The sequence below is a fragment of the Notothenia coriiceps genome, unplaced genomic scaffold, assembly GCF_000735185.1.
Source record: "Notothenia coriiceps isolate Sejong01 unplaced genomic scaffold, NC01 NC01_scaffold00019762, whole genome shotgun sequence".
Lineage (NCBI taxonomy): Eukaryota > Metazoa > Chordata > Actinopteri > Perciformes > Nototheniidae > Notothenia > Notothenia coriiceps.
The window spans coordinates 106,851-125,919 of record NW_011352463.1 but is presented as its reverse complement, the minus strand read 5'-3'; the positions used below and the strand labels follow the sequence as shown (position 1 = coordinate 125,919).

Genomic DNA, 19,069 nt, shown 5'->3' with positions numbered 1-19,069 from the left:
CCAGGGAGCTGTAAATACTTCAGGGAGTTAACTCCACCTAATGCAGGCAGGAACTGTGGAGCTCTCCCGGCCAACACAGCTGTTTGTTTACAGACATCACTGTGGACAGAGCTGCTGCATGGATACCTCCGCTCACATCCAACATGTGAACAGACTTTTTCCAGGTTTTTATTTATAATTGCATAATAAAGCTATTTTATGGTAACAAATTCACATCCAACATCAATGTTTGGGCAAATAAAACCTACCTAAACTTGTGTTAATATAGAGTAAAAAAGGAATTGACAGAAAAATGCTTTTGCTGGTATATGAGTTAAACTTTTAAAAGAAGATTTTGTCGGTTCTGTTCATATCATGTTGTCGTGATTAATGCTTATATATGGGAGGCGTTTGGTGTAGTGGACTAGTGCGTTGGTGTTCAGATCAGGGGGAGCACAGGTTCAAACCCCACTGCAGTCAGCATGTCGTTGTGTCCCTGAGACACTTTGCCCCAAATTGTTCCTGTAGGGATTGTCCACAGTATTGAGTATGTAAGTAACATGTAATGTAATGTAAATCATATAACAATAAAGCCACTTATTTATATTATAATATAATAAAGTCTGTAGTTAACAAATGGGGGGGAGAAAGCATGGAATGAGCCAAGGGGTAAGGGGTCAGACATTTGCAGTTCCTATGTCTGATCTTTAAAGTCAAATGTGCAAAAAATGCAACCTTTTCATCTCAGGAGTAGGTTGCTGTTATTTTGATTCTCTGGCTACAAAGCCTGAGTGAAAGTATTTCTGATCGTAATGACGTGACTATTGGACAAGCTCATTAGCCTTGTAATAAAATGTAAATCTTTTAACAATCCAAAAATGTAAATACCTGTGAATTAAAAATGCAAGGCTATTTAAACGTTTATCATATGCCGTATATTTCTGGATAATTCAAACCTTGTTTTCAAAGTCGGGCTCGATGGGGATTTGCAGACTGTCTGTTACACCTTCACCGTTCTCCCTCACGTAGTACACCAGCAGACGGCTGAGCGGAGCCATGCTGTGGCTGATGGGGAAACGCAGATACGACACACAGCTGTCCATCTCCGCCTGGGAGGGGGAGGAGCCTGCAGCACCTGGAAGAGGGACAAGTGAAGTGGAAGAAGTAAGTCTTAAAGGTCCCCTATTATACTGTTTTTCCTCAATATATTATAGGTCTCAGATATATACAAACATGTCTCTGAAGTGTTTGGCTCCAAATACCAAACAGATCATTGCAGCATTATCCATAATCCCCTCTGTTTCAGCCCTGTTTCAAAAGTGCTGATTCTCTGTCTGTCACTTTAGATGAAAATAAGGAGCCCCTCCCCACGCCCCTCTGAGAGAGATTTGGTTAAAAAGAACACAATGGTGCTCCAGGAGGAGATTCAGGTGATAAGGTGGGGGGGTTATCTTGGTTGGTGATTGGCTAACGGTTATACAAGCCAAAAAATAGTTATGACATCATAAAGTGGCCAAAATCTGATCAGCTCATTTTCAGACAGGTTTTTATAGAAATGGATCAGGACAAAAAGAGAGAGCGAATCTTTTTTTCCTGAAACTTTCAGAATCTCTTTCCACAGACGGGACACATGTTGATGTAGAAAAGACATGAACAAGTGGATTTTGCATAATAGGTGACCTTTAACTTCCAATATATATATCTGTATTCTGGGTAAACATCTCACCAGAGGCAGATGGAGGCAGCTGGGTGGTGTGGATGTTTTTGTCGAAGGTGACAGTGGCCCGTTTCCCTCGGTGCGAGGCGGTCAGGTTGGCGGCTTGCTGTCCCGACAGGACGATGTTCCCTCTGGACGCCACCTCGTAGTGCAGCGTGAAGTTACAGGGACACGTGGACTTGAAAGCCACTTCTGCTTCCTGGCCAACCTGTAAACAAACAAAGATGCAAACATGCTGGATCATCAAGGAATGAAGACACTGTGGAATTATGATGAAATACATATTTTGTTTTGTTTAGAGCTAATCTTTTATGGTTTACCCCCTGTTATTACTTTATATCCGTTATCTGTTTTATTTGTTCCATGTCCTTTATATATTCATGTTGCACTGTTGGAAGAGCCTGTGACTTACGTTTGTCATTGCCATATCTACACTGTAGCAAACTTAACATTAAGGTACGGGAGACCTAAATGTGTTTTATATATCTTTTCATAAAATGGTCAAAAATGAGGCACTGACCTTGAGTGGGGCTCCGGGGCTCTGGATCTGGATGTGACACCTGCTGGGAGAGTACCAGCTGCTGATGGACAGGTAGCTGGGCAGGTACTGGTCTCCCACTGTCTTACCATCAATGGACGTCACCTTGGTCTATTCCAAACAAAAGCAAAAGTTCTGCTTTAAATGACATCCTCACTCTGCCCAGTTTATATCGCCTAACATTAGAAACTACCACCACTGACCTCCAGCCAGACGTACTGGGCCGCGGTGGGGATGGACGGGATCTCAAAGGAGGCCTGGCCATTCTTGGAGGTCAGCTCGCTGGTGTACACGTTGTCTTTGGGGGTCAGCTCCGCCTTCACACGCACCCTCACCCCATCTGCAGGACTCCCATCAGGATATGTTACCTCGATCTCCAGGGAGAGAGTTAACAAATAGTAAGTTAGAAATATATACAAAGAGAACAACAGGGTAACAATAAACCTGCAATAGCAACTTTGATTCACTCTATAAAGCATCCCCAGGAAACCAAAGTGAGGTGAAGCAGCTTTTCGTTGTTATGCTTCCCAACTGTGGAAAATGCTTCCTTAATATATCTAAGGTTCATTCAAACCAGGGTTTGAAAATGGTTTGTTAGTCCGGCTTCCAATAAATAACATAACTTCGGGGACTACAAAGGAAAAATGTGGCTGACTCATTCACGGCATGTGTATTTATGTGTACAGTCCTTTTAAAATAAATAAACTAATAGTAAAAACCTTACTTTGAACCTTTAACTATTTATTTGTATGCTTTTGTATGTGTTGCATTTACTTTCTAATCTTTAGCTTATTTTGTGTTTTTATTGTCTTTAACATGCAGGTTAACATTATTGTTTACGTACTCTGGCTTTTTGCTTTTCTTCGGTTTATTTACATGTTACTTTTTTAAATGATTGTCTTTTAATTGTAATTTCAATGTTTACCTATGTTAACCTTTGCTCCTGTAAAGCACTTTAAATGGCCTTTCTCCTAAATACAGTAGAGGTGTGTCCACAGTCTCACCTTCCCTTTGTAGGGCAGACCAGGCTTGAACTGTTTGCGCGTGTCCTTGGAGTATTTGATGTCGATCAGCTGTTTATGGACGGGCGTTGAATCGTCAAATGTGGTTTGCCGGCTCCCATCCACGCTGGTCACTGACGCCCAGATGCTCACAGTTCCCCTGAAGTGGTCGGCCACATCCACGGGCATCATGTCTTTCACACACAGGCTGAAGTTAGCAGAGCCTTTGATCTACGGAGAGGAAGAGGAGTTGTGAATGTGTGGAACATAATTCTAGTGGCTGGGCTACGGCTCGCCCATAATAATTATAATTATGTAGAATTTGCTGTATGATAATAATAGTATTAACCAAATTCAGCTCCAACTAACAATTCAGACACAATCAACAATCTTATTTCAACACCAGCCTTGGATGTGTTATGAACTTCATAACAGCAGCATCAGGCCCGCTTCCAGAACAAAATGACTCAGGGTGCATCTGAGATTAGAGAGGGTGCAGTGGTAAAGTGCTATTTTTATAAGTGGGGAGTGGACCTGACACCCAGAAATAAAACACATAGAAGTATGCAGGCTTTACATAACATATAAGTAGCACTGTACAAACGACACACATACTACTATTAGGAATTAGCTATCATTAGCATCACTATTAGCTAGCACCCGTCAGAATCGTCACTTCCTGTACTGACTGTGGAGGTGTCCTGAGAGTGGAGGTCTGCACCGGAACTGTCCTGAGAGTAGAGGTCTGCAGGCAGACCCCTCTCCATCTAGGAGGGAGCCTCATGTGTCACTCCACGGAGTTCACTCCGTCACGGAGGGGGAGTGTGTAGGGGTAGGGTGTAGGGCGTGGTTTGGGATTGGGCCATACACACACACTTTTTTTGGCCCCCCCACTTCTAAAATGAATCCGGCGCGCCTGAGCCGCATCATTGTCATTTCCCTGGCTCCGTAGGGACACTTTACCTCCAGCACAGCGGAAGACCCTACCAGACCATCTGGAGATGCCCCCAACAATCCTGATTGGGAGAGCCACAAACCTGACTCATGGACCTGCATCTGGGTTGCAGTGGTGATGCCCTGACGCCCTCACATTCATTCATAGTCCCCCACTGTACAGACAAAACACCATCAAGGGCCTGTTGTTGCCCTAGCACCCTGGCAATAAGGGAAGCAGTCACACGCTTTGACCTCAGGACAGCTCCAAAGTTGCTGGCAGTCAACCTTCCTTTCCTGAACAAATGCCAATTTGGGTTGGTTCGCTGACCAGTGGTAGCCACCTGAATTGCCCTCTGTTGCTCTTCAGACAATGCCATGCTTGCCACAATTGCCTCAGGTCCNCACAGACAATTCTCACCACGCTCTGAACATGAGCTGTACTAAATGCAAATCATGTTAACCATGTAATTCCTAATACTGTAGGTATATCAACCCACTGATGGCTCTGTATGCCACACAGGCTTTACATAACATATAAGTAGCACTGTAGAAACGACACACATAGTACTATTAGGAATTAGCTATCATTAGCATCACTATTAGCTAGCACACGTCAGAATCGTCACTTCCTGTACTGACAGTGGAGGTGTCCTGAGAGTGGAGGTCTGCATCGGAACTGTCCTGAGAGTGGAGGTCTGCAGGCAGACCCCTCTCGGCAAAGCCGGCGAGTCGGGCGGGAGGACGTTAGTGTCCACTACAGTGGCCGCGGGTAACGTAATGTCCCCATGATCTGAACTGTTATTACCTGCAGTAGATGCAGTGTTTCTGCTGGCGATAAGGGCTGGTTGTTTTAACCATTTTCTGATGTCCATCACTGACTGCTGTGTAAGCACTTTGCAAATGATGAACGCGCAGGGGCACAGGTCACGCGCACCTGACATAATAACGTTACTTATACCGTTTAAATTGACCAAATAAATGCAGCAGACAATGTTATTTAACCACAATTACAATTAATTTTATTTCAACTACCGGTATATTCTTATTATTACTACTCGGCTATTATATATGTAATGTTTGTCCCTTTTTATTAAAAAAAAATTGTTCCACTTTTAATTCAAATGAGGGTGCATAACAACTCAACTGAGGGTGCAATGCTCCCTTATGCATCCCCGTAGAACCGGGCCTGAGCAGCATCCACACAGAGTATTAGGATAGCTGTTGAAAAGGGAATAAATGAACTGACCTCCATGTTTTTGATCACAGGATGGCCCATCTCATGCCGGTAGTAGCCCACTCCGTTCACCGTCATGTTCACTGTCAACTTCCCTGTCACTGGTTTCCCAAACGTATACCTGAACGACATCAAACACAGACCATGTAAGAGCTTTACATCTACAAGGCAGCTCATTGGTCAAAGTCGTTGAATCAAAGAACAATTTAAAATCATCATGAAATCCCTCTGAAAAACAAAGAGAGGCCCTTTTGTTTGATGTAGGGCTAGGCGATAAAGCAATGCGTCATATCATGATTCATGGTCTCAATTTATAACTTTACAGAAAATGTAATTGTGAACTTCTTTCAGGGAATATCATATGAAAATTACAGGTGTTTTTACAGTAAAATGTCAGTGTAAAGTTGGTCTTGTGTTTTTATTCACAAAGGATTATACAAATATAGGCTTTACAATGATAGCCTATTTATTTAGTAATCTACTCTATAGTGTGATGGAAGATTTTGGCCATATTCCCCAGCCCTAGTTAGATACTGTATATTGGATAACTTTGATTCATGTATGTGTGACTTACTTGGCTCTGACAGTCGCCTGCTCACATGAGCTCAGATCACGGATGTAGTTTGGAGGATCGATCATCAACTCAAACTTGGGCATCACTGTGAGGGAAGCACAGATGGTGTGTTTTGAATGATTATGTCTTGTGCTTGTGACTTTCTTCACCAAATAACAACACTCATTGTACAGTGTCTTAAAAAAGTTCTATCAGAATAATGGAGCTTTTGAAGTTTTATGTACTCCACAAAAATATGAATATGAAATAAAAACACAATAAATAACTACATTTTATTTTACTCTACTCTTGATAAACAAAGCCACTGAGTGTTTTGCTCTCTGCTGCATGCAGGGTCTCACCGTATTTCTGCACTTCAAAGGACTTGTTATAGGTGTGGCCCTGCACCTCCACAAAGATAAACCACTCTCCAAACACAGGCTGGTCCGACAGAGGGAAGCTCATGTTCACAACGCCTGTGAGACAGAGAAATGCAGTTAACTCCTTCAATGCCTGAATGCTTGAAAAACCAAAAACGTACCACAGTAGTCCCTTCTGATATGCCAAGAGTTTTCTCTGTCCTTTTTATGCAATGAACATTCAAGTGCATGTCCAAAATGTATTCCTTCAGTAAACACATTAGCTGTATAACCACTGCAATGAAATTTGAATCTCTGACCTTGGGATAATGATGGTGTAAATAAATTATAGAAGATGTGGCTCACCACAGCAGACAGACTTCAGACTTTTCCACTGGACCATCCTGGATCCTCTTGGATCCTAACAAAACAAATAAGAGTTATGAAAACCAGCGTTAAGATGACTCATTTCACATTAAAAACCATGGAACTACACAAGTCTTTGAACTGAACTTGACCCCAAGACCTTTCAAAAATACTTCTACAACTTTTCCTCAGTGGATGCTTAAGCTGCAGGTAAGAGATGTTAAAAATAAACATCTATGTTCTTGGCACTGCATATAAATCCAGATCTGGAAAGAGAGACAATAAGTAAGGCCAGTGTGTGTGTGTGTTAGGCCAGTGTGTGTGTGTGTGTGTGTGTGTGTGTGTGTGTGTGTGTGTCTGATAAAGACAAAACCAAGAACTGAGAGAAGAAGCGCTTCCTTTCATGTTGTTTATCCTCGCACTGTTCCAAAGAGCACCCTGTTATCTAGGTGAGCTGCTCTGACTCCTGCTCTGTAATCTCAGCACAGGCTGGGAACTTAAATTGCCACCGTCCCCTGGGTGGTCCCGCCAGCCTCCACTCACCAAGACATACGCCTCAATCTGCGGAAAAAGAAAGGAGGAGAGAGAAAGACAAGACGTTATGAAACAGACACAAACTGTAAATCCTGGAGAGGATCCTAAACCTCCTCTCGACGCCCCCCCCACTCCTGATCCAACAATCATCCATCTGTGAAAGTGAGGATTGCCCCGTACCAGCAGCGGACCTTTATAGCTGCAAACATCAATAAAGCGTCTGTCTGCACAGTTGCACAGTATATTTGGAGCTATTTCTCACATTCCAACAGAAATGACTCTCGCTCCACTCATGAAAACAGGTAACTGTACCTTTCTCTGAACTCATGGCAGACCAGGTTTCCCCTCCTGACTCCAGCTATCAGAATTGAAAAGCATGTTTGGGCTCTATTGCCAAAAGTGACATGGTAAAAAAATGGATGTATCAGGTGTATAATGAAAAGATAGATTAGGACATTTTTTGCCATACATATTTAACCATTACCATATTAATTAAAGGGGCCCTATTATGCCCATTTTCAGGTTCATATTTGTATTTTGTCCTTCTATTGTGACATCTTTAAATGCTTTAATATTCATTTCTCATACTGCCTGTGCTGCAGCACCTCTTTTCACCCTTTGTTTGAAACCAGAGCCCAGTCTGCTCTGATTGGTTGGCTGGCTCGGCTCTGTTGTGATTAGTCAACCGCTTAGAGATATCCCGCCCTTTAGCTTAGCATATCACGTACAATGTGTTGAAAGCTAGCCAGTACAAGCGGGAGTGTTACATAGTGATGTCACTATGTTATGGAAGTAAACAAAGGAGTCGATGCTATTAGATGCATTTGTTGCTTTTGTATTTGCTTTAACGTGACGTTCATTTTGAATTACCTTGTCATTCACTGGCCTCAGGTCGGGGGTGACTGTGTAGACATTGATGAACACTAAAGGCAGGGGAAACAAACACATTGTTGTAAAATATATTAGGTTTGCATCGTTTTAATTTAAAAGCATTAATGCATATGTATATGAACTATTTTCTGTTTGTATCATATCAACATGTTAATGTAATGCAACATGTGTCCCATCACTATATCGTAATCCAAACACGCAATACATCAGGATCAAAGTACGTATTTCCATCTTTGTATTTTAGTTTCAACATGACGCCATCTTTAAGCTGATTTTAATTAACCGAAAGTTAGATTTTATGGCAAAACATTTTTTTTAAATGAGCCTCGTCTTTCTGCATTTCTGTGCAGTGATTAGGTGATTAAGTAGCAGGTGCAGCATGAGGGAACCTTTATGTTTGGGTTTGTAGACGGGCTTGTCGGTCTGGATGAAGACAGCTGTGCCCTTGCTCTCCACGGTGACGGTGGTGTAGTTGTGGAAGATGTAGCCTCCCTCCGTCAGGTGACGGTTCCCCCACACCTTCAGATGGGCCTGGCCTCTCAGCCCAGAGGGAACCTGGTGGCAGAAACACACACACATAAACACACACACGCACACACACACAAAGAGGATCAGAGCTGGATTTATCTAAAGTGAATTAGGTCAACAGGGGAAGGATTGAAATGTTTCCTCTAAGCTGCTGCACAAAATGCACCTTCATTCGCACCCCCCCTCCCTTCTTTTGTATTTCTTATTATTAATATTTTTTTTTTTTGTTCATGTATTTATCTTTTCATACGTCTATTATTTTCAGCATATTTTTCAACTTTTGTATTGATTTAATTCTGTACTATTTTCTTTGATGTCTTCTTTCTATATGTTCTGTAGAAACAGCTAAATTAAAATGGAAAAAACTGCTGACTCAAATGAGAATAACTCTGTATAATGAAACTGAAATAAACAAAAACAAAAATTCACCTTAATACAAGATGTTACGGAATAAAAGGTAACAGCATAGCAAAGAAACGACATTTAAACACCAGAGGAAGATGCCATGCTATAACACATGACTGTACTTCAGGAGAATGAGGGTGGAGGTTCCAGGGAGGGAGCGGGAGACAGCGGGGAAGAATTGAGGTTGTGTACACTAGATTGATCTATTCCAGCCTTCGGGGGCGGCGGACCATACATGCACGTCAACAGCTGTTGCGTATTATATCGAGGCTGTTACCTTATTCCCAATGAATGAGCAGAGACAGATGTTGCATTACAAAATAATGTTAGTGTTGATTTGCATGTTGCCTGAGGAATGTGCACACAGCGGGCAAGGGGCTCTCACTACTGTGCAGCTGTCACCACTAACCAGCAGCGAGCATGTTACTGTACTGAGGAAAGTTACACAGATAGACTCACCTTCAGTTTGATGGTGCCTTTGTCTAAAATGGAAACAAGGAGATATTTTAATGTAAGAAGAGCATTTTCATTCTGAGAAATCTGTCTAAACATGTGTGTAAAAGTAATAATCTCCTGGAGTTTTAAGCGCTACTAGAATGTGGAATTTTTGACCAGGAAATCCAGCTGCAGCCCGTCTCTATGCCCCTCTGAAGTAAAGCAAACATCATTTATTAATGGTGCTGTCAAACAAATAACACAGTGTATACACAGAGTGGCTGGTGGGATGGGTGGAACTGATGCCTACAATCAAAGATAGTGTCGATGAGAAGTTCAATCTTCAATCTGTTTTTGCCACTTGTGTGATCCCCACATCCTTCCAATAAATCACACAAACATGGTGTCTCACATCTCCACTTGCTAGCGCACGTTTTCCTCTCTTAAAAAGGGATGCATTGTGCCGGTGTAACCTTAGCTTTGTTCTCACCAAGCAGCGAGCCGTGGCTGTGTGCGACCATCTGCCCCTTCACCGTCAGCTGCACCTGGACGCGCGTCTCTGCCTTGGCGTTGAAGATGGTGACGCTCACACTCTCCTCCACGCCGGCTCGAAACACCGAGGGGGCAGCGACCAGATAACCCCTGAGGGGAGAGCAAGGAGAGCGAGGTGGGGAAAGATAAGGAGGAAGAAAAGTGAGAGGAATGAGGATGAAAGGGAAGAGACAAATGCAGGTTAGAAAAAGACGAAGAGGGAGAGGTCGAGGGAGGAGATGAAGTGAAGGTCAGGAAACAAAGAGACATGAGAAGGACAGAAGTTAATGCTGCATATGAATTGCAGTTATGATTACCATTTCTAATTTAAATTCATGTAATTATAGTATACACATTTGTGTTGCAGGCCCACTATAGACCCACCTGTTTCGAGTGCATCGTGGCCAATAAAAAAAGAAAATCTATCAAAATAATTCTCATTTCTTTATGTAATACCTGAGTGTGTATCTTCATTATTGTGAGTAGCTTTGTATAAAAGCATCAGCTAAATGATATGTGATGTAATGAAATGTCCTACAGGTGAACTGAGCATGAATTCAGATTTGTTTCTCACTTTCTCCCCGACGTCAACACACAAACAAACAGGGACATTCCACCTGGATTTGTGCAGCGAGATCAGGTTTAATTGCAACGGTTACCAGCGCCGCAGTACCTGTTGAAGCCAATGAGCGTTTTGCTCTGGTTTGGCTCTTTGGGTGGTCCGGCACCTCTGACAGAAGCTTGGCGTCTGTTTTGAAAAATAACGACTGAGATTCCAAACAGTCACTCTGACATTTAATTGAGGGAAGGAGTCTGTCACTGAGGTCCCAGAGCAAAGGTCATTCTTTGATGCTCATCGATAGGACGGGGGGGGGAGAAAAAGCCCAATTTAACTTTTATTTGCAATGAAAGAATATGGCGTCTGGCGCTGAAGGACTATACCTCCCAAGAAACAAAGATTTATAAATGCATTTATTTTTCTAAAGCGCTTTTATAGGCGCCAACTTCAGATGCTCTTGTTGGCCTAGTCCTGTGTAACTGAAGAAGTAGTGTGATACATCGGAGATGCTGGTGTCGAAGGGAAGCTTTTTTTTTTTTTTTTTTTTTTTTAAATAAGAATTTCCCCAAAAGGGGGATTTTTTTAATATCTAAAAGGTATTCGATGTGAGAAAAGACGCAATTATTTATGCCCACCACATGAGCCGACTACCTGAAAACGGAATATCTTCTTGTTTTTCCCAACTTAACCAAGTCATCCACCTCGTTTTTTTTAGGCAAATATGCCCACTCACCCGCTGAAAACATAACTGAAGATCACACAAATTAGGAATGAGCAAAGCCCTGAGCACAAACCCAATTGCATGCCTGAGAGAGGGATCAGGTGGTTGGCATTACAGCACTACAGCATTACAGCCAGAGGCTACTGCAGTTCCTGAGAAAGTCATGAGAAAATCCCCTGGAAAACAAGGCTTCGGAAGAAGGAAGATAATATGAGGAAATTGACTCTGCAGCGTTTGATCTACAGTGAGTTTAACCAGCTCTTTGATGAGCGCGGATCAGGTGGTGGACCACGCTTATTTCAGTCACATGGCTCGTTGTACTCAAGTTCTTATTGTTTTTGACCAACTTCTTTCTCCTCAGCTGAGAGCTGGTCGGTGCCTGAGAAGGATGTGTGCTCTCTTAGATGAATTGTTTCACAGCCAGTCCTTTTTAGTTCAGTCACATGGTGCAATGTTCTAAGACTTTAGCTTTTTGAACACATTTCACCCTCAGATCAGCTGTTCAATTAAGATTTAAGATGCTTCAGTGAATAAAGCCAGCATTTCTCAGTATGTTTGGTTAATTCACTACATATATCTGCACACAATCCCTCCCAACTGGATTACCTGGAAGAATTGTTTACAACTCTTTGCTATCAACACAACCATGTCAGGATTAAGTTCCTCGGAAGCTGACTAATCAAAACAAAGACAAAAGTCAATTTGACCTCTTTTGCCTCTGGACGCATAAACTGAATAAATTAGACTACTGTCAAACACATGTATTTTAATATTGTTCAATATCTTATGAGGCATGAGAAAACTTCTCCAAAAGCTGCACATATTCCAGATATCGAAAAAGAGTAACCTCTGAATATTTCACTTTGTGTACTGCTGGCTGCAGTGAATGAAAAACTCAAATGAAAGAAAAACATGAATGGAGAGCTGTTGTGATAGAACAATGTCATAATATGTTATGATATGAAATCCTCACATATTCACCAACAGTAAGAGATTAAGACAGGTTAATGATGCATTAAGTATAGCAAGTTAACGATCAAAGTGTTTGCGGCACATATACAATTACAAAGTTAAGTTTATGTTGCTATAACCACAAACATTTTATGTGAAATTGTAAAGTTTAAATTAAAGTCGTGTAGTCCTTTCTCTAAAGTTCCCGGTTGAGTGCATCGGAAATTCTCGCAGTAAGTTCAAATCACTGCAGCTCACTTCAAAGACATGCAGCACAGTACTCACTGTCTCTCCGGGGCAGCACTGGGGCTCGCGGTGCAGAGGAACAAAGTCCATGAAAGACCCAAAGCTGTCAGAGACCACCGCAACATGTTGGCCCCACTCCCCAACACAGTGCTGGTCTTCTATCGGAGTTTGGGATCTCCAAACTCTAGATGAGAGGTTAAATGAAATGTTAAGAGTCTGCAGCTCGCTCTCTCTTTATATCCATTGGCGTGGCTGGTGTTTAGAGCTCCGTCCGGAACTTAAACTTTTTTTAATCATCCCACTTCGCCAAATCCACTTCCAAGCGTGTTTTTTTTTCCTCCTTTCAGAGCCCCGAGTACACGGACAGTCCTCTCCCATGTGCCTTCACCCGCCCCGGTTCCGTTCTCTCATATTTCAGCATTACAAATTGGAAGCGTCCTCCCACTTCAGCCAGCTGTAAAGAAATGTTTGACATGTAAAAAAAAGTCCGTGCAACTATTGCTTCCCTCGATTGTTCCTGCAGATCAGGCTGCACTTCATTCCCTTCAATAGCTGCTCTCCCCTCTGAGCTGCAGCAGGACTAACCCCAGAGTAAGGAGCAGCTCGGAGCTGCTGCTGAGAACACCGTAAATTACCTGCACATGTAGGCCTGACATACTTCTGCTCCAGGACACATCCCAGAAGAGTTACCAGCTTCAACCGGTTGCTTTTGCTTGGGAAAACCTCACAAGACGCCTAAACTGGAATACAGATTTCAAAGAACATCAAAAAAAAATCAAACACTTTAAGAAGGATTACTTACAATTAAGTCACTTATTGTTGTACTTGGGAGATGCTCTCTGTAGATATCTGCTGCCCTCAAGTGGTAAGCGAGGTTAGATGCAGTTAAGTCTCTAAAATAAAAGAACAAGACTGTTTTCTTTTAGGTAGAAAAACATTTATTTAAATACTTTTGAGGTACTGTATTGATGAGAATTAATGAACATTGATGCACAGTAGATTTTCCAACAGGTTTTCTGAAATGCGTCACATAAAAACACAAAATGGCATTGACATAACATTTACAAAGCAACAAGATAAACAGTCAAGTGTAACATTGTAAAAGTAATTCACATTTTAAAAGTATTTCAGGCACCATGTTCATGATCAGGTTGAAAAGAATATCCAGAACCAAGAGGGACATCTTGTTGCCTGAGTGCAGCCTCTCACAGGTGGAGCATTGTAGACAATAGATCAACACAAGCCCTGACCCTTATGTTGAACATTTGACCAAGAAACAAGGCTCAAATAAAATCATCTTTAAGTGATAAACCAACAATGAGGTGTATTTAGACTTTAAGTTAATGCAATTGCCACTGATGTCCTTTCAGAAGGGATAAGAGAAAACGGATCATTTTGAGTGAAAATTCAGATTATTTGTACTTCTGATTTACTCCTTTTGTTTGTTTTAAGTGCAGCCGTGAATGATATCGCCAACACTGAGGTCTCTCTGTTTCTCTGCCACTATGTTGTGATAGAGTTTGCAGTGCAGTTGTTCTTGTTCAGGCTCAGTGAAAGCTGCCTTGGAGAAGATCAGTCGGTTGTCCCGGTTAACCTCCACTCCGTGCGCCTGGCAGAGTCGGGTTGTGAGAGGCACGTCTAAACACAAGAGCTGAGCCAGTCGGTCCAGAGGAAAGCGACAGTTGCGGCTGTTGAATCCGTGGCTGTATATGAGCAGCAGATCTCTGCGACATGACACCAGGTGACGGTGCAGAGCACAGCTTTGAATGAAGTTCAATCTCCGAGCCAATCGGAGCACACGTACAGGGTTTCGCTCGTGGAAAGCTCGGTTGGTGGAAAGAGCGAGCGTGACGGCAGGAGAGCAGCGGAGACGCTCAGGGAGCTCCATGATGTGCTGCGCTGCACGGGCTGAACCTGGAGGAGAGGAGAAGCAAGCATGAAGACATTATTTACTGACATTAATATTGTACAAGTTGATCTAAACTAAAACTATTATTTAGAAACCAAATCATTAATGGTTATGAGCAGGACCTGTGAACTCATACTTGCTATTTCTTGTCATTGTAGAAGTTAATGCCTTTTTGGTTGTTTTGTACAAAAAAAAGTATTTCTTTACAACATGACGCTGATGACGATGACATCTTTTATTTTCAAGAAAAATGTACGCTAGAGGGGGTAGGACCAGAAAAGTTTTTTTAAGCGTCTTCTTGCCCCTGTTGAACATGACAGACTATTTGAATTTTTTTTTTTTTTTATTTGAATTTTTTATTAGAAATTTTTTTTTCCCCTTTTTTCTTTCTCTTTGTTTTAATTACTATAAAAAAATATGACAAACATTTTATTTTTTTTGACAGTAAAAAAGATAAAGATAATTCTTACAGGTGACCAGCAATACAAATGTCCTTTAAATGTATATTATTGAATCAGATGAAAGCAGAAAGAGGTACAGATAGAGTTATGACTCCAGTACAGCCGCTTGCTTTTGTTGAAGTTGACAAAATGTTGCGTTTTAATGTGAAAAGCACTGATTGCAAATTATAACTTATTCAGAGAGGGAATGCTACACAGACAAGCTTTTTCAACAGATCTCTGCATTGACATCCTGTTTATATAATGTATAATGCTTTAACATGAAAGCAAATCAACCCCCCCCAAACGGTCTGTCTGTTCTGGATTAACAACGTGTCACGTGTTCTGAATTGACCAATCAGAATCGAGTATTCAACTAAACCATGCAACAACTTGTGTTAAACAATGAAACACGGCGACCAACCCAAGTTGTAGAGCAGACCGAGAGCCTGGAACTCTTCCTGGTTGGGATGCGGTTCTGTTCCAGTTGCGTAACAGTCCAACAGCCAGCTCAGGTTCTCCTGCAGGTGTGTGTCGTTGATGCGTGGGTCGTAGAGCCGCAGAGGTTCACCACAGAGCCGGTACGAGGCGTAGATGAGGAACCGCACCGTCCGCTCTAAAATGGCCACACAGTTTAACCCGGACGTCCTCTGGATGATCATGTCCTGCTTCACACCACGCAGCCGATCAAAGACAAAGTTGTACACCTGGAAGACAAGTTACATTCATGTTATTATAAGTCATGAATAGTTATTATGTGTTAATGATTGCATCTTCAATATTATGACGTTCTTATTGGGCCATTTAATAATGTATTTATGCTGTATTTGTTCTTAAATGTCTTTTGTTTTTATTCTGTAAAGCACTTTGAATCCCCACGTGCTGAAAAGTGCTATATAAATAAAATTGCCTTGCCTTGCCTAGTGAAAGTAACCATATCCAAAACCTATTTATTAGCTGAGATCTGTATATTATGGTGTTTTACCAGTGATTTTCAGCAAAAGATTTATTATGAATTAAAATGGCTGCTATAAAATGTGGAATTGTATTACAAACAATACCACACAGCTTGTGCTACAGTACGTATTAAGACTGCCAAAACATTTGCTCACATTGCTATGTGTTCATCCCGGATTGATTACTGCAATGCACTTCTGACTGGCCTTCCCATCAAGCTCCTCAATAGACTGCAAATAATCCAGAACTCTGCTGCCCGGATCATCACCCGCACCAACTCATCCGACCACATCACCCCCATTCTCACTCAGCTACACTGGCTTCCTGTACGCTACCGTATTGACTACAAAAACATTCTACTCATATACAAAGCTCTCCATAACCTTGCCCCCATCTACATCACCGACCTCCTTCAGGAGTACACCCCCTCCCGCACCCTCTGCTCTTCGTCCGTAAGACTTCTCACCGTCCCAAGCTCTCGCCTCAAAACCATGGGTGCTCGACTCCCAGACTCTGGAACTCCCTGCCACTACACATCCGACAGTCTGATTCCATAACAACATTCAAAACCCAACTCAAAACCCACCTGTGCAAACTGGCATGTCCTTTTGTGTCCTTTTTGTAGTCAATTTCCTGTTTGTCTTGTCTTACCCCAGCTGATACTTCACTAAATCCACTGTTTTAATTGTTCCCTATATTTCCCCTATGCCTTGTAAGGTGTCCTTGGGTGTTATGAAAGGCGCCCTCCAAAATAAATGTATTATTATTATTATGATGGGCTTTTTGGCACTTTAAAAGAAAAGATTGATGACAGACATGTTTATATGAAGCTGTGTTTACTGTCTGTGTGTTGCAGTAGAGTTAACACAATGAGACAGGTGAGTAGAGAGTAGTGGTTCAACATTTGCAAATTAACTAAAGTTTTGTTGCAACGCTTCACCTGATCAATGTGTATTACCTAAACACCACAAATAATAATACTTACAAATTACACAATGGGCAGGAGTGTATGTGCTAAAGTTGTTGATGCCAAATGTTCAAATCCTTAATAAATGACAAAAATCAAATATTTTAAAAACTGAGTGACTGGGGAAATAACACTTGCCTCTGTCCAGGGACGCAGGTGAGGGGAGGCAGCAACCTCATCTATAAGGTAACACACAGTTTTCAGTAACACAGCAGCTGGACGGAGGTCAGAGGAGTTTGTGGAGTCTTTCCCAGCTGCTGGTCTGGAATATTCTTTGACAGCACGCAGGGGGTCTCCTCTGGGTCGTCGATCTCTCTCTGTGCCCGCCAACAACTCAAAGCGATGGAGGCATTTCTGCAGCTGGCGGTCCTGCAGCTCACGAGTGGGACACATGGTCTGGCAGGTTCCCCTGGGCACGCTTTCTTTCCCATGATGCTCCTGTCTTTCCTCCTCCTCCTCCACCTCTCTCACCTGGGCTTTGCCTCGCCATTGCTCTTCAGTCCTCTGTCTCCATTCTCTTCCCGCAGGGGCATCCCTCCTCTGCGAGAGAGAGCTGGGAAGAGAGTTTTGTTGTTAGTTTAAAACGTAAAGCATACAAAAGAATGGCTTCTCCTTGCGTTTGGTGGCCATGGGACAAAATAAGCAAGGCCAGCAAAATGTTGGTAAAATATTCAAGAGGCTTCTAGATTTACATCAGGCACCACACACACATCCACTGGTATTCTATTGAGTGGCTTGGTGACACAAAAGTTAATTTAAATCTTTGTCTTGGCCCTAATAGACAAAAATCATTCATATTTAACTAAATTAAATTCTGCTAGTATGGTCACATTTTCCCCCTTAATCTCTTCTGTTAATTTGTATGGTATGAATTAACACATTAGCAGACACTTATTTTACATTTTAGCTGCACTCGAACAATCTAAGGGTGAAGTTAAAGCAGGTCCATACACTTCTTTAATACAACTAAATCTGAAATAGCAAAGCGTGTAATCACTGCTGTCATGATAGCTCTATCTAAGATCTTTACATTGTGTTCGCTGCTTTTTCTAAAGTGATGAAACAAAGGATAAAACAGCTAGATTTAACCAGGTTTAAGATGTTTATAACGGACTGGTAAAGGTAACGTTAGCTGCAAGTTGAATATCTAAAGGTAAATAAGGGTTAGCCATTAGCTTCGAAGTTAGCCAGCTAGCAAACACAGATATCGTCGAATATTGTTACTACTATCAAACAATATGTAAGTTATACAAATGCAAAGGGTCAAGATACAATAGTAAAACTGCCTTTGGACACATTTTATAATGACGTCTTTAATAAATATGTGAAATAAAGTGCATGTACTCACATGCGACGAGGCGCTCTCCTGCGGCTCATTGGTTCTTTGGAAGAGACCGACCGTCGCTTTCCAGAATCAGCCAATTAAAATGCTGTTTTGGTGTTACGTCACTTCCGGAAGCAGTCGCGATAGTTTATGACTCTATTGTGGGGAAAGTTATGAACACAACTTGCAAACTTAAAAGGTTGTTGAAAACATTTGAATAGTTGTATGGGAATTTGGCAATGTTAAAATGACAGGTAAGAGGAAGACCACCCTTTATTTCATCTTAAAATGTATTAAAATCAGACTTTTTTTGACCCTGAAAGTATTTTTATATTAAGTGATTTCTTTGTTCCCATGGAAAGCAAGGTAATACTTAAATGTTGTTACACTGAATGCTATTTAGGTACGTAAATAAGACAATTAAACAAAAATGCTCTATATCTAAGATGGATATGGTTAAAGACTGAGATCTTTGTGTCAAACAAGCCACTTTAATGTTAATTTCAATTGGAAAACACAAGCTAGGGATGGATGACAAAACAAATACACAAACTTAACACTGTTCCCAAATCTTATTGAATACATGTGTTATTGTTGTGAACATAAATCGAAAAACATTTCAAATTGTCTTGCCATCTCACTTGAACAATAAGGGTCACATATAAGTTAACCAATAACCATGACTCCTTTCAGATTTATGTAGGTATATTAAACAAAACTTGAAAAGGTTTTCCATTTTTGAGTTGATTCTTATTTGTACGCCCATGTTGACTGTTCATGTTATATGTGTTGTTGTATTTATGAACAATGTACCGAACATTAAACAGTCATAATGCATCACGTTTAATATCATAATACAGCTACAAAGAAATCAAGCAGTATATAAGAAACAGACAAACAAACGAAAAAAAGTACATGTACATGCAAACGGGGGAAATCTGAGTGTGTGTGTGTGTGTGAGAGGGGGGGGGGGTATCTAAAGTGCCTG

The 19,069-nt window shown here is 41.6% G+C and overlaps 2 protein-coding genes across 2 annotated transcripts in view; both read right to left on the bottom strand.

Moving 5' to 3' along the window:
- The window catches only part of cpamd8 (C3 and PZP like alpha-2-macroglobulin domain containing 8), a 48,120-nt gene extending 35,066 nt beyond the window's left edge, over positions 1-13,054 (bottom strand). The window contains exons 1-15 of the mRNA XM_010779039.1: positions 12,524-13,054; positions 9,967-10,118; positions 9,501-9,523; positions 8,498-8,663; positions 8,088-8,140; positions 7,227-7,244; positions 6,684-6,738; positions 6,321-6,434; positions 5,980-6,064; positions 5,418-5,526; positions 3,239-3,466; positions 2,438-2,608; positions 2,217-2,345; positions 1,706-1,904; positions 936-1,114 (exon numbers count right to left, since the gene is read on the bottom strand). Coding sequence (XP_010777341.1) covers positions 936-1,114; positions 1,706-1,904; positions 2,217-2,345; positions 2,438-2,608; positions 3,239-3,466; positions 5,418-5,526; positions 5,980-6,064; positions 6,321-6,434; positions 6,684-6,738; positions 7,227-7,244; positions 8,088-8,140; positions 8,498-8,663; positions 9,501-9,523; positions 9,967-10,118; positions 12,524-12,609 — 1,767 coding nt within the window. The 5' untranslated portion in view covers positions 12,610-13,054. The remainder of the gene's footprint in view (positions 1-935; positions 1,115-1,705; positions 1,905-2,216; positions 2,346-2,437; positions 2,609-3,238; positions 3,467-5,417; positions 5,527-5,979; positions 6,065-6,320; positions 6,435-6,683; positions 6,739-7,226; positions 7,245-8,087; positions 8,141-8,497; positions 8,664-9,500; positions 9,524-9,966; positions 10,119-12,523) is intronic.
- A 342-nt stretch (positions 13,055-13,396) lies between these two features.
- sac3d1 (SAC3 domain containing 1) lies at positions 13,397-18,155 on the bottom strand. The gene is made up of 4 exons (XM_010779032.1): positions 18,106-18,155; positions 16,896-17,310; positions 15,258-15,540; positions 13,397-14,398 (listed from the first exon to the last, which is right to left on the bottom strand). Exons 1-4 carry the CDS (start codon positions 18,132-18,134, stop codon positions 13,932-13,934), a joined length of 1,194 nt encoding a protein of 397 aa, XP_010777334.1. The 5' UTR covers positions 18,135-18,155; the 3' UTR covers positions 13,397-13,931.
- Between the last annotated feature and the right edge of the window lie 914 nt (positions 18,156-19,069).